General features: G+C 43.6%; 1 protein-coding gene across 4 annotated transcripts in view; it reads left to right on the top strand.

The window, feature by feature from the left end:
* LOC121277297 (inorganic pyrophosphatase-like) overlaps positions 1 to 15,167 on the top strand; it is a 75,190-nt gene that overhangs the window by 39,376 nt on the left and 20,647 nt on the right. For all 4 annotated transcript variants that reach the window (XM_041186582.1, XM_041186583.1, XM_041186581.1 and 1 more), the window contains one exon: positions 829 to 955. In XM_041186582.1, the coding sequence (XP_041042516.1) occupies positions 829 to 955 (127 nt within the window). The remainder of the gene's footprint in view (positions 1 to 828; positions 956 to 15,167) is intronic.

Here is a 15,167-nt window from a genome sequence, read left to right as displayed (position 1 = left end):
ATTAAGTATTTTAATTGATATTTAAATGGCCTTAATAGGCTTTTGACAGTTCGGCAGACGTGCAGCCGACTCTGGTGTACGCCCACCGAACTGAATATCTGAATGACGTGTGCTGATGTTGGGGCGCACACCTGACCTCATCGCATGTTGTTTTACGCATTGGCAAGCAGAGCCCACCCCCGCTCGCCAAGCTGAAGATTCTGCCCATGATAATGTAGGCCAGGGAGGCTGAGAAAAAATTAAGAGAGGCATAACACCTTCAAAATGGTAATGGATTGAAGGGTTAACTGCTAAACCAGGAAATTCACACTCAGGATAGAGAGGAATATTGTTTGGGTTAAAATTTAACTTAAACTGATTAAAAAATGTTTCATGTTGGGGTATGTTGTAACAATAATATATAGTTGTACAATATACATTTGTCTACCAGATTTTAGTGTTGTGCTTGAAAACCAAAGTTATGTAGTTCATCTTAGATTGAGATGGTTTAGAACATTCTTTCCTGACCAATGTTCAGGTAATTTGTAGTGAGCCCAGGAATTGAACAGAAAACTTTTATCACTATATTTAGCTGCTGGTTATATCGGATGCACCAATATGATTTTCCTCAATTTTAGATGAGGGTAGACTGCAGTTTAGACTATAACCTATTCAATGAGTTTGTTAACCAAGAATGGGATAAGTGAACAGAACTAATTATACACTAGATTTGCACGTGTAAGTAACGTGGGACACCTATCCATCCTCAGAATGATAGAAATATTAATACATTTTCATTATGTTTTCATATGTGAATTTTAACTGCAATTCCACTTATATTTCTACCAGGTGTGTTCTTGTGGTGAAGTTATTCAGGTAAAAGTCTTAGGAGCTTTGGCTCTTATTGATGAAGGGGAAATGGACTGGAAAATCATTGCTATCAACCTCGAGGACCCAGAAGCACAAATGTTTAATGGCAAGTTCAACTAGTCTACAATGTTTATTGCCTCTCACCCTCAGGGATTTACACTAGGTTTGACCAATGAGTGACTTCTTTTTTGTTGTGGGAGAGTAGAGGAGGTAGGCAGATGGCTCCAAGATGACACTCCAGGTAAAGTTTTGAATCAATGACGCCTTTATCGCAGCATTTGTGATCTGAAAGCCAAATCAGATAGGTTTGCAATACTTCAATGTACTGTTGATGATTAACCAACCAGCTTGATACACTAACGACTGCTGGGGGTGTTGGTCTGTCACTGAGGGCTGGAATTCTCCACATATAGCTGCAGCTAATGCTATAAGACCATGACATAACAGGTAGTGTGGCCCTAGCTGGTGGTGTAACGGAAAGCTTATCTATGTGAGCAATACACTTCACTCACTTTGGGGTTTCATGACTCACTTCTCCCGCAGTTAATCCTGGACTAGTGAAGTGGTGTGCAAACCTCCAGGGAGAGACTGTGGACTTTGTATCAGACAAATAGAATCTTTGAATGTTTAGATTTCTTAGTACCTTGGTTCAGGTACTCATCTGCATGATAATGGGTTTTCACACTTGTCAAACATAAAGGACAGAATTTTCCAGCCATGACACAGGCCGGCGTCGCCGCAGGCAGGACAGGAAAATTTGAAGAGTCGATCAACTATCCAAATTTTCCCATCCAACCCGTGACGATGCCCATCGGGACTGGAAAATCCCAGCGTAAGATGATAGCCATCCCACCTTAGACAGCAATGAAATTTCAGTTTTCAAATCAAAAATATAAAGAATTACAATTTTTTAAAAATTCATTCATGGGATGTGGGCTTCACTGGCTGGGCCAGCATTTATTGCCCATCGCTAGTTGCCATTGAGAAGGTGGTGGTGAGCTGCCTTCTTGAATTGCTGCAGTCCATGTGGTGTAGGTACACCCACAGTGCTGTTAAGGAGGGAGTTCCAGGATTTTAACTCAGCAACGATTTTGAAGGAACGACGATATATTTCCAAGTCAGATGGCGAGTGACTTGGAGGGGAACTTCCAGTTGGTGATGTTTCCATCTATCTGCTGTCCTTGTGCTTCTATATGGTAGTGGTAGTAGGTTTGGCGGGTGCTGTCTAAGGAGCATTGAATTCCTGCAGTGCATCTTGTAGATGGTACACACTGCTGCTACTGTGTGTCGGTGGTGGAGGGAGTGAATGTTTGTGGACGTGGTGCCAGTCAAGCGAGATACTTTGTCCTGAATGGCTTCAAGCTTCTTGAGTGTTTTGGGAGTTGCACTCAGCCAGGCAAGTGGGGAGTATTCCATCACACTCCTGACTTGTGTCTTGCAGATGGTGGACAGGCTTTGGGAGTCAGGTGGTGAGCTACTTGTCACAGAGATTCCCTCTGACCTGCTCTTGTAACCACAGTATTTATATGGCTAGTTCAGTTCAGTTTCTGGTCAATGTTATCCCCCAGGATGTTGATAGTGGGGGATCCAGTGATGGTAATGCCGTTGAACATCAAGGGGCGATGGTTAGATTCTCCCTTGTTGGAGATGGTCATTGCCTGGCACTTGTGTGGCGCAAATGTTACTTGCCACTTGCCAGCCCAAGCCTGAATGTTGTCCAGGTCTTGCTGCATTTGGACATGGACTACTTCAGTATCTGAGAAGCTGTGAATGGTGCTGCACATTATGCAATCATCAGCAAACATCCCCACTTCTGACCTTATGATGGAAGGAAGGTTATTGATGAAGCAGCTGAAGATGGTTGGGCCGAGGACACTACCCTGAGGAACTCCTGCAGCGATGTCCTGGAGCTGAGATGACTGACCTCCAACAACCACAACCATCTTCGTTTGTGCTAGGAATGACTCCAACCAGTGGAGAGTTTCCCTCCTGATTCCCATTGACTCCAGTTTTGCTAAAGATCCTTGATGCCACACTTGGTCAAATGCTGCCTTGATGTCAAGGGCAGTCACTCTCACCTCACCTCGGGAGTTCAGCCCTTTTGTCAATGTTTGAACCAAGGCTGTAATGAGGTCAGAAGCCGAGTGGCCCTGGTGGAACCCAAGCTTGGCGTAAGTGTGCAGGGTATTGCTAAACAAGTGCCGCTTGATAGCACAATTGATGACCTCTTCCACTACTTTACTGATGATCAAGAGTAGACTGATGGGGTGGTAATTGGTCTGGCTGGATTTGTCCTGCTTTTTGTGTACAGGACATAACTGTGCAATTTTCCACATAGCCGGGTAGATGCCAGTGTTGCAGCTGTACTGGAACAGCTTGGCTAGGGTCATGGCAAGTTCTGGAGCACAAGTCTTCAGTGCTATTGCCGGAATATTGTCAGGGCCCAAAGCCTTTGCACTATCCGGTGCCTTCAGCCGTTTCTTGATATCATATGGAGTGAATCGAATTGGCTGAAGACTGGCAGCTGTGATGCTGTGGGCCTCTGGAGGAGGCAGAGATGGATCATCCACTCGGCACTCTTGGCTGAAGATTGTAGCAAATGCTTCAGCCTTACCTTTTGCACTGATGTGCTGGGCTCCCCCATCATTGAGGATGGGGATATTTGTTTAGCCTCCTCCTCCAGTGAGTTGTTTAATTGTCCACCACCATTCACGACTGGATGTGGCAGGACTGCAGAGCTTAGCTCTGATCCGTTGGTTTTGGGATCGCTTGGCTCTGTCTATCATTTGCTGCTTATGCTGTTTGTCATGGAAGTAGTCCTGCATTATAGCTTCACCAGGTTCACACCTCATTTTTATTTATGTCTGGTGCTGCTCCTGGCAAGCCCTCCTGCACTCTTCATTGAACCAGGGTTGATCCTCTGGCTTGATGGTAATGGTAGAGTGGGAGATATGCTGGGTCGTAAGGTTACAGGTTGAGGCTGAGTACAGTTCTGCTGCTGCTGATGGCCCACAGTGTCTCATGGCTGCCCAGTCTTGAGTTTCTAGATCTGTTCGAAATCTATCCCATTTTGCACGGTGGTAGTGCTACACAGCATGGTGGAGGGTATCCACAATGTGAAGGCGTGACTTCGTCTCCACAATGACTGTGCAGTGGTCACTCCTACCGGTACTGTTATGGACAGATGCATCTGCGGCAGGTAGGTTGGTGGGGGTGAGGTCAAGTATGTTTTTCCCTCTTCTTGGTTCTCTCAGCACCTGCCGCAGACCATGCAGCTATGTCCTTTAGGACTTGGCCAGTTCAGGTAATGATGTTGCTACCGAGCCACTTTTGGTGATAGACATTGAAGCCCTTGCCACCCTCAGTGCTTCCTCCAAATGGTGTCCAACATGGAGGAGCACTGATTCTTCAGCTGAGGGAGGACGATACATGGTAATCAGCAGGAGGTCTCCTTGCCCATGTATGACCCGATGCTATGAGACTTCATGGGGCCCTGAGTTGATGTTGAGGACTTCAGAGCAATCCCTCCTTACTATATACCACTGCGCCGCCACCTCTGCTGAGTCTATCCTGCCGCTGGGACAGGACATACCCAGGGGTGGTGATGGTGTTGTCTGGGACATTATCAGTAAGCTATGATTCTGTGAGGATGACTATGTCAGGCTGTTGCTTGACTAGTATGTGTGACAGCTCTCCCAAATTTGGCACAAGTCCCCAGATGTCAGTAAGGAGGACTTTGCAAGGTTGACAGGGCTGAGTTTGCTATTGTCATTTCCGGTGCCTAGGTCGATTCCAGGTGGTCTATCCAGTTTCGTTCCTTTTTTGAGACTTTGTAGCAATTTGATACAACTGAGTAGCTTGCTAGGCCATTTCAGAGGGCATTTAAGAGTCAACCACATTGTTGTAGGTCTGGAGTCACATGTAGGCCAGACCAGATAAGGGCAGCAGATTTTCTTCCCTAAAGGACATTAGTGAACCAGATGGGTTTTTACAACAATCGACAATGGTTTCATGGTCATCATTAGACTTTTAATGAATTCAAGTTCGAACCCGGGTCCCCAGAGTCCCCTGGTCTCTGGATTACTAGTCCAGCGACAATACCAACACGTCATCGCCTCCCCCCCAGAACAATGTAAATAAGGCCCTAAAACTCAGGCCTTTAAATCATCTCAAGGTCAAAGCAGAGCTGGGAGTGGTAAACAGGACTCTTTCTCCTGTAGATAAACTCTCAAACAGATCAAACAGGAAATGCTGTCGGCACGGAGGGACCGTCCGTAAAGATAAGTGGCAGGATAATGTTTTGGGTATGCAGTCTTCTCAGAACTGAAAACTGAAAGATAAGGAAAGCTGGCTTTCAATGCTGAAGAGAGAGAATTTATCAAAAAGGTAATCTGTCCTTTCTCTTTACAGATGCTGGCAGACCTATTTTGTATTCACTGCATTTTTCGATTTTATCTCAGACTTCTAACATATGCAACTCTTTTACTTATTCATTTTCATAAAGCTGGACTTGTCTGACCAACGAACCAGGAGCTATTGAAATACTGTTTTTGAGCAAACCTTACAAATAATTCCCTTTGAAGTGGCTGTTCCATGCAAGACAGGGTTTGTGTGTGTATACATACAAACAGCCTAATTCTTGCAAGCAGTAATCAGATGAAATGGGCTGTAATGCACACATAGATCCCCCAGAGAAACCGTCTAGCAGAAGACTGGATTTTGCCCATAAGACATATTTTAAGGGTGGGCTACCATTCACCATTAAGATAACACGGACCTGGCCCATGGAGCCTCTTGTGATTTGAAAACTAGATAACTTTCTAACTGATCACAAATATTTCTTCATTCTCACTAAAGTATTAAAAATCATGCAGTGCAAAATAGTCATTTTGATACTGTTCCTTAGAACGGTCACAGTGAAAATTGTATTACACCGCTATTATTAAACTTTTAAGTCACAGAGAATGATCAAAGTATTAACAATTAGAGTTAGACAAATGTAAAATAGTTTTCAATAAGGCTTTGGCTCTTCGCAACCCCTCCCATATGTTGTAGTGTCCCAATACTTGAAGACTGTGGCTAGCATTCGCCAAGCCTTCAGATTGCTGTGGTGTACCCCATTTGCTTTCAGCACGAACTGCACAAAGAAGTCTGTATAAGCATCCTGTGAATGTGATACAAATGTTGTGTATGACACAGAGTTAGTGTGTGTTCAGCTGTTGTGAAACACAGCTGGTTTTCAAAGGCTGCACTGGCTGAATGATGTGAGACTTAATTGCAGCTATGGTAGTTCTTCCTTTTCTAAACTGATTGAAGTGAAGATGGTGTTTGGTCTGAGCCTGTATGTTTATTTATGCTATTAGAGAGCACTTAATAAGGAATTCACTCTTGAAGTACAAATAACGAAAGAAAGAAAACTTGCATTTATACAGCCCTTTTCAAGTCTCAGGTCATCCCAAAGTGCTTTGCAGTTGATTGTTAACTTTTGGAGTGTAGATACTGTGTAAGCAAATTCAACTACCAATTTGCACACAGAAAGGTCACACAAATAACAGTGAGGTAAATGAGCAGATCATTTTTATTTATTTGCTGTTGAGGGATAAGTATTCACCAGGAGACTGGCGAATGCCCCTGCTCTTATTAAAATAGTGTCATTGGGACTGTTTATGTTGGCAGATTGGAGCTCAGTGTAACACCTTGCCCAAAAGATGGCACTTTTGACCGTATAGTACTCCTTCAGCACTGCACTGAAGCATCGGCATAAATTATGTGCTCTAGTATTTGGAGGGGAGCTTGAACTGATTTAGAGACAAGCATACTACCACTGAACCAAATAGTACAACTTTTAATAAATCAGGACGATGAAGTTGATTGTATTATTTGCTTTTAATTGTACTAATCCAGTAATGGTTACTGGATAGTGTTTAAGTACTGAAAAAACAACTCAGGATATTTCAGTCATTTGCCATATCCCATCTAAGCACTGTAAATGTTTGCTCATCTTCAAGTATCATCACCTTTTAGCTCGTGTGACATCATGAAGTTTTAGAGCAAAACAGCTGAGATAAATGGGGTTAATTTAATGAATATCATGCTGTAGCTGAGTAAAGGAAGATACGTTCATAAATTGTTGCAGCCAGAGCCTTTGCCTAAATTTACAATTGCTACAATTTTATCAAGTTTAGTTGGATGGTCTGTAAAGCTGAGGGAGTTACCAAGCAATTTTAAAACAAATGCAAACAAACTATGAGCCATTCATTTATATGTGTGACAGTTCTATTTTTAAACATGGTTGCCCTTTACTCAAAAGTGCAGAATGTCTTTGTGACTGTTTTCAGAGATGTTTAAAGTGAAACATTGAGCTGGGTGAAGTTGAGAGATTGGTATTCTCACGAGATCAGTGTAAGTGTAAGCTTGTATTAGCTATTGCACAATGGCATCCCATGCCAAGTGCCATTGTGACCACTTACCAGGGAATCGAAGAAGCAAGGAAGCAACCCAGAGCGGGAGAGTATAAATCGGGACTGAGGCTTGAGGCTTACACCACTTAGTTGAGAGTCAGAGAAGTGCACGAGTCCGCTGCTCAGAACCAGCCCGTGCTAAGTTCAAAAGGAATGAGAAAAAACAAATAGCTACATCACAGGAAAACCATAAGTTCATTGGTTGGTAAGAAACTGCTGTTAGGCACTGTTTTTAAATTGTTGTAAATTAGAAAAGCACATTACCTTTAAAGCAGTAGCAATATTTGGATTTAAGTGAGAAACACCAGGAATACGGGAAAGTCAGGGTCAGTATAATAAAGTAATATAAATAAACCAAAGTAAAATAAAGCCAGGACATGGCAGGGCAGCTCAGTTGAGTGAAATGTGTATCCTGTAATATGTGGGAAGTCGCAGATGCTACCAGTGACTTAGATGACCATATATGCTGCCAGCTACAGTAACTAGAGCTCTGGGTTTTGGAGCTCATGCAGTGGCTGGAGTCACTGGTGCACATCCGCGAGGCTGAGAGCTATGTGCGTAGCGTGTTCAGAGAGGTCGACACGCCACAGCTTAGGAGCCTGGAGGCAGAAAGGGAATGGGTGATCACCAGGCAGTCCAAGAGAGCTAGGCAGATAGTACAGGAATCCTCAGGGGTTCCCGCTCTGAAATCAGTTTTCCATTTTGGAGGCTGGTTCCTTAGAGGAGTGCAGTCAGAGCCAAGTTTGTGGCACCACAAGTGGCTCGGCTATACAGTAGGGGTGAAAGAAGGAAGGCAGAGCAATAGTGATAGGGTATTCATTGGTTAGGGAAACAAACAGGCATTTCTGCGGCCATAGACGTGATTCCAGGATGGTATGTTGCCTCCCTGGTGCCAGGGTCAAGGATGTCACCAAGTGGCTGCAGGGCATTCTTCTGGGAGAGGGTGATCAGCCAGAGGTCATGGTCCACATTGGTACCATGACTTGGGTAGGAAGGGGGATGTGGCCCTGCCGTCAAAATTTAGGGAGCCAGGTCGAAAATTAAGAAGCAGGACCTCAAATATAGGAACCTCTGGATTACTCTCAGTGCCACGTGCAAGTGAGTACAGAAATAAGAGGGTAAGGCAGATGAAGGCTTGGCTGGAAAGATGGTGCAGGAGGGAGGGCTTTCGATTTCTGGGATACTGGAACTGGCTCTGGGAAGATGGCACCTGTACAAGTCGGACAGGTTGCACCTGAACAGAGCTGGGACTGAGTTCCTTGTGGGGCATTTTGCTAGTGCTGTTGGGAGGGCTTTAAACTAATTCGGCAGGGGTGTAGAAACCAGAGGAGAATATTAGAGAGGAATACCAGGGTACACAAAATACTGGGAGAAACAGATAGCACTAATATAGAGAATAGTAAGTTAGTTGTTGGAGCAAGAGAGAAAATCATGAAGCCTAAATCAGGGTTACTGTCCATGTATCTGAATGCATGGAGTATAGTAAATAAGATTGGGCGGGGTGGTGGTTACAAGCGCAGACTGCTGTTTGGAAATATGATGATGTGGCGATAACAGAGACCTGGCTCAAGGAAGGGCAGCACTGGTTGGGTACAAGGTGTTCAGGAAGAAAAGGAGGAGGGGTGGCAATATTGGTTAAGGAGAGCATTGCAGTGCTTGATAAAGAAAATGTGCCAGAAGGTTCAAGGACAGAATCAATTTGGCTAGTGCTAAAGAACAAAAGGGGAGCAATTATATTGCTTGATGTAGGCTATAGACCACCAACTAGTGGGAAGGATATAGAGGAACAAATCTGCAGGGAAATTAGAGAGATGCAGACATTATAGAGTAGTTATAATGGGGGACTTTAATTGCCCGTATGTAGACTGGGACAATGGTAGTCTAAAGGGTGGAGAGGGGCAAGAGTTCCTAGATTGTGTTCAGGAGAATTTTCTACAACAGTATTTGCACGGTCCAACAAGAAAGAATGCACTGTTGGACCTGGTTCTTGGAAATGAGGAGGGCCAAGTAGATCAAGTGCTAGTGGGGGAACATTTAGGAGGCAGAACAAAAACAGAATTACCTGGAAAAACTCAGCAGGTCTGGCAGCATCGGTGGAGAAGAAAAGAGTAGACGTTTCGAGTCCTCGTGACCCTTCGACAGAACTTGAGTGAATCCAAGAAAGGGATGAAATATAAGCTGGTTTAAGGTGTGTGTGGGGTGGGGGGGTGGGTTTGGTGGGGGGAGAGAAGTGGAGGGGGTTGGTGTGGTTGTAGGGACAAACAAGCAGTGATAGATAGAAGCAGATCATCAAAAGATTTCACGGACAACAGAACAAAAGAACACATAGATGTTAAAGTTGGTGATATTATCTAAATGAATGTGCTAATTAAGAATGGATGGTAGGGCACTCAAGGTATAGCTTTAGTGGGGGTGGGGGGAGCATAAAAGATTTAAAAATATTTAAAAATAATGGAAATAGGTGGGAAAAGAAAAATCTATATAATTTATCGGAAAAAACAAAAGGAAGGGGGAAGAAACAGAAAGGGGGTGGGGATGGAGGAGGGAAGTCAAGACCTAAAGTTGTTGAATTCAATATTCAGTCCAGAAGGCTGTAAAGTGCCAAAACAGAAGGTGAGGTGTTGTTCCTCCAGTTTGCGTTGGGCTTCACTGGAACAATGCAGCAAGCCAAGGACAGACATGTGGACAAGAGAGCAGGGTGGAGTGTTAAAATGCAAGCGACAGGGAGGTTTGGGTCATTCTTGCGGACAGACCGCAGGTGTTCTGCAAAGCGGTCACCCAGTTTACGTTTGGTCTCTCCAATGTAGAGGAGACCACATTGGGAGCAACGAATGCAGTAGACTAAGTTGGGGCAAATGCAAGTGAAATGCTGCTTCACTTGAAAGGAGTGTTTGGGCCCTTGGACGGTGAGGAGAGAGGAAGTGAAGGGACACCCCACCCGCAGTTTTTTTGTTGTTATCTTATTATTTAGGAGGCAGTGATCATTGTGCCGTAAGGCTTAGGATGACAGCAGATAAGGACAATGTGCAATCCAGAGTAAGAATAATTAACTGGGGGAGAGCTGACTTCAATGGGGCAAGACCAGAGCTGGGCCGAATGGACTGGAACCAAAGGTTGGCTGGAAAAGCTGTAGCTGAGCTATGAGTTACCTTTAAAGAAATGGTTCAGGCACAGTCGAGATATATTCCCTCAAAAGGGAAAGGTAGGGCAAACAAATCCAGAGCTCCCTGGATGAAAAAGGAAATAGAAATTAAGATAAAGAAGAAAAAGTGTGTTTATGACAGGTGTCAGGTGGAAAATACAGTTGAAAACTAAGCAGAGTACAGAAGGCTCTGAGGAGAGGTGAAGAAGCAAATAAGAGAAGCAAAGAGGGATTATGAGAAAAGACTGGCAGCCAACTTAAAGGGGAATCTGAAAGTCTTCTATCGGCACACAAATATTAAGAGAGTGGTAAAAGGAGGAGTCGGGCCAATTTGCATCTGTCTTTACCAAAGAAGCAGATGCTACCAAGCTCACAGTGACTGAGGAGGAAACTCTGTCTCTAGGTAGGTAGAAAATTGATAAGGGGGAAGTGTTGGATAAACTGTCAGTACTTATTAAAGCTGACAAGGGACTGGTGTCGGATGAGATGCATCCAAGGATTTTGAAGGAAGTCAGAGTGGAAATTGCAGGGGCACTGGCCATAATTTTTCTTCCCTAGCCTCAGGGGAGGTGCCAGAGAACTGGAGCATTGCAAAAATTATGCCCTTGTACAAAAAATGTTGTAAAGATAAGCCTGGCAATAACAGACCAGTCAGTTTAACTTCAGTAGTGGGAAACTTCTAGAGACAATTACTGGGGATAGAATTAGTAGTCACATGGAAAAATGTCAGTTGATGAGGAAGATTCGGCATGGGGTTATAAAGGGGAAATCATGTTTAACTAACTTCCTGGAATTTTGTGAAGAGGTAACAGTGAGGGTAGATGAGGAGAATGCTGTTGACGTGGTGTACGTGGATTTTCAAAAGGCATTGGATACAGTGCCACACAACAGACTTGTGAGAAAAGTTATAGCTCAAGCAATAAAAATGAAAGTAGCAACATGGATACAAAATGGGTTGAGTAATAGGAAACAGGGTAACGGTTAATGGATATTTTTCGGGCTGGAGGGAAGTTTGTAGTGGAGTTCCCTAGGGATTGGTATTGGGACCCTTGCTTTTCCTGATATATATTAATGATCTAGATCTTAGTGTGCAGGGGACAATTTCAAAGTTTGCGGATGATACAAAACTTGGATGCATAGTTAACTGTGAGGAGGACAGTATAGAACTTCAAAAGGCATACACAAGTTGGTGGAATGGGCAGATAGGTGGCAGATGAAGTTCAATGTGGAGAATTGTGAGGTGATACATTTTAGTAGGAAGAACATGGAGAGGCAATATAAAGTAAGGGGTACAATTCTTAAGGGTGTGCAGGAGCAGAGGGACCTGGATATATATGTGCAAAGATCATTGAAGGTGGCAGGACAGGTGGAGAGAGCAGTTAATAAAGCATACAGTATCCTGGATTTATTAATAGGGGCATAGAGAACAAGAGCAGGGAGGTGATGATGAGCTTATGTTAGACACTAGTTAGGCCTGAGCTGGAATATTGTGTACAGTTCTGGGCGCAACACTATAGGAAGGATGTGAGCGGCTAATGTGGTTCCGATATTTAAGAAGGGTTGTAGAGATAAGCCAGGGAATTACAGGTCAGTGAGTCTCACGTCAGTCGTAGGGAAACTATTGGAGAAAATTCTGAAGGAGAGAATCTATCTCCACTTGGAGAGGCAAGGTTTGATCAGGGATAGTCAGCATGGCTTTGTCAGAGGGTGGTCATGCCTAACAAATTTGATTGAATTTTTTGAGGAGGTGACCAGGTGTGTAGATGAGGGTAGTGCAGTTGATGTAGTTTATATGGATTTCAGCAAAGTCTTTGACAAGGTCCCACATGGGAGACTTATAAAGAAGGCAAATACACTTGGGATACAGGGTAATTTGATAAATTGGATTCAAAATTGGCTTAGTTGTAGGAGGGTGATGACAGAAGGATGCTTTAGTGATTGGAAGCCAGTGTCCAGTGGCGTACCATAGGGATCTGTGCTGGGTCCCCTATTATTCGTCATTTATATTGATGACATAGATGACTATGTAGGGGGTAGGTTTAGTAAGTTTACGGATGACACAAAGATTGACTGGGTGGTTAACAGTGAGATTGAGTGTCTTGGGCTACAGGAAGATATAGATGGTCAAATGGGCAGATAAGCGGCAGATGGAATTTAACCCTGAAAAGCGTGAGGTGATACACTTTGGAAGGAGTAATTCAATGAATGGCATGACACTAGGAAGTTCTGAAGAACAAAGGGATCTTGGCATGTGTGTCCATAGATCTCTGAAGGTGGAGGGGCATGTTAGTGGGGTGTTGAAAAAGGCATATGGGACACTTGCCTTTATCAATCGAGGCATAGATTACAAGAGTAGGGAGATCATGTTGGAGTTGTGTACAACTTTGGTGAGGCCGCAGCTGGAGTACTGTGTGCAGTTCTGGTCGCCACATTATAGGAAGGATGTGATTGCACTGGAGGGGGTGCAGAGGAGATTCACCAGGATGTTGTCTGGGATGAAACATTTAAGTTATGAAGAGAGGTTGGATAGACTTGGGTTGTTTTCGTTGGAGCAGAGAAGACTCAGGGGCAACCTGATCAAGATTATGAGGGACATGGACAGAGTGGATAGGGAGCAGCTCTTCCCCTCAGTTGAAGGGTCAGTAATGAGGGGACATAAGTTCAAGATGAGGGGCAGGAAGTTTAGGGGGGAATGTGAGGGAAAACGTTGTTACCCAGAGGGTGGTGACGGTCTGGAATGCGCTGCCTGGGAGTGTGGTGGAGGTGGGTTGCCTCACATCCTTTAAAAAGTACCTGGATGAGCACTTGGCACGTCATAACATTCAAGGCTATGGGCCAAGTGCTGGTAAATGGGATTAGGTAGGTAGGCCAGGTGTTTCTCACGTCTAAGTGCAGACTCAATGGGCCGAAGGGCCTCTTCTCCACTGTGTAATTCTGCGAGCGCATTGGAGAGAGTGCCGAAGAGATTTACAAGAACGGTTCCAGGGATGAGATACGAAGATAGACTGGAGAGGTTGGGACTGCTCACCTTGGAGAGGAGAAGGCTAAGAGGAGATTTGATAGAGGTGTTCAAAATCATGGGGGGACTGGATGGAGTAGATAGGGAGAAACTGTTACTGCTTGTAAAAGGATTGAGAACGAGAGGGCACATATTTAAAGTGATTTGCAAAAGAAGCAAATGTGATGTGAGGAAAGAAACTTATTCATAAAGCTAGTGGTTCGGATCTGGAATCCACTGCCTGGAGATGTGAAGGATGCAGGTTCAATCGTGGCATTCAAGTGGGAATTAGATGATTATTTAAATAGAAACAATGTGCAGTATTACAGGGAAATGGCAGGAGAATGGCACTAAGTCATAATGTTCATTTGGACAACCGGTGCAGACACAATGGGCCAAATGGCCTCCTGCGTCGTAACAATTCTGTGAACACTGAAAATAAATAAAAAGTATTTGACATAAGAATAGCATTAAATTGCAACTTCAAGAAGATGAATAGAATATTTTTAATATAAGTGGATTTATTTAGTTCATCTGTTTAGAAATAAATTCACTTACCTAATTTAATTTAAACTTAAAACAAGATAGTTATTGTGGTGCTATTATTCACATATTGTAAAATAATTCCACAGAGGAAAAGCAAACATTTACTTTGTTCATTATTCTGGGTGTGTAAGCAAAAATGTATCGATATCAAGCCCAGTGGAAATGCCCTCAGAAGATTAGGAAGCTGGCCCCCTTTATGAGAATGATGTAAGATGCAGGAACCTAAAATTCTAAAGAAAGAAAGAGATAGCTACCAGACTTGGAGCGAATAGAACCCCAGGTCTAGATAGATTACATCCGTGCATACTCAAAAAAACTAGGGCAGAGATAACAGAGGCACCACATTAACAGAAAAGGGAAAACTACCAGAGGATTAACTGATTTTATCACTATTTTCAGAATGGGAGATTGAACAAATCCAGGGAGCTATGGACCTGTTAGTTTACCATTGTGGTAGGAATCTTTATTAAAAGTGATACAATCCCATAGAGACTGATGGTATTTTTAAAAAAACAAATTGGAATTCCCGGTGACTGGCTCAATGGATCACACAACAAGATTTCATGTTTTAAGACTTCTAATGTAAGAAACAAATTAAAGCCAACATCGACCATACATTATTTAATAGGCCACGAACACGCTAAATTACAGAAAAGATATCTTCCCTTAACTTCCTAACACGACCAAAAACCCCACTCTGTGTTTATACATTACACCGCACTCTCTGCAGAATTGTAATCTTTGCAGGAACCAGTCCAAAGCTACTCTCAGCTTCCAACAGGCTTACTTCTCCCCTTTTTGCTGAGTTGTAACATCCCGTGTTCGTCAAAAATCGTTTCCCTCAGTCTTCTAAGTATCCCCAAATCAACTTCCAGCAGCAAGGCCCACTCCGGCGACTCCTTCTCCCAGATATGCCGGGGTTAGTCTTTCAATGTCTCTACAGCTCCCATCAGCAAATAATTCAAGAAGATTGGTCAAGCATGAACTCCCCTTTTGAAGCTAAAGCAAAATCCTGCAGATGCTGGAAATCTGAAATTAAAACAGAAATGCTAAATTACTCAGTATCTGTGGAGATCCATGCTAATGATTCTGTATTATATTTTTGGTTTCTAGATGTTTCTCTGTTAAACCTTTTCCCCTGCTGTCCAGAGCAGCTGCAGTTTCCCTGTCT

The sequence above is a fragment of the Carcharodon carcharias genome, chromosome 4 (genome assembly GCF_017639515.1).
Source record: "Carcharodon carcharias isolate sCarCar2 chromosome 4, sCarCar2.pri, whole genome shotgun sequence".
Classification (NCBI taxonomy): domain Eukaryota; kingdom Metazoa; phylum Chordata; class Chondrichthyes; order Lamniformes; family Lamnidae; genus Carcharodon; species Carcharodon carcharias.
The sequence above is the reverse complement of the archived record's forward strand: the minus strand, read 5'-3'. Positions and strand labels throughout refer to the sequence as shown.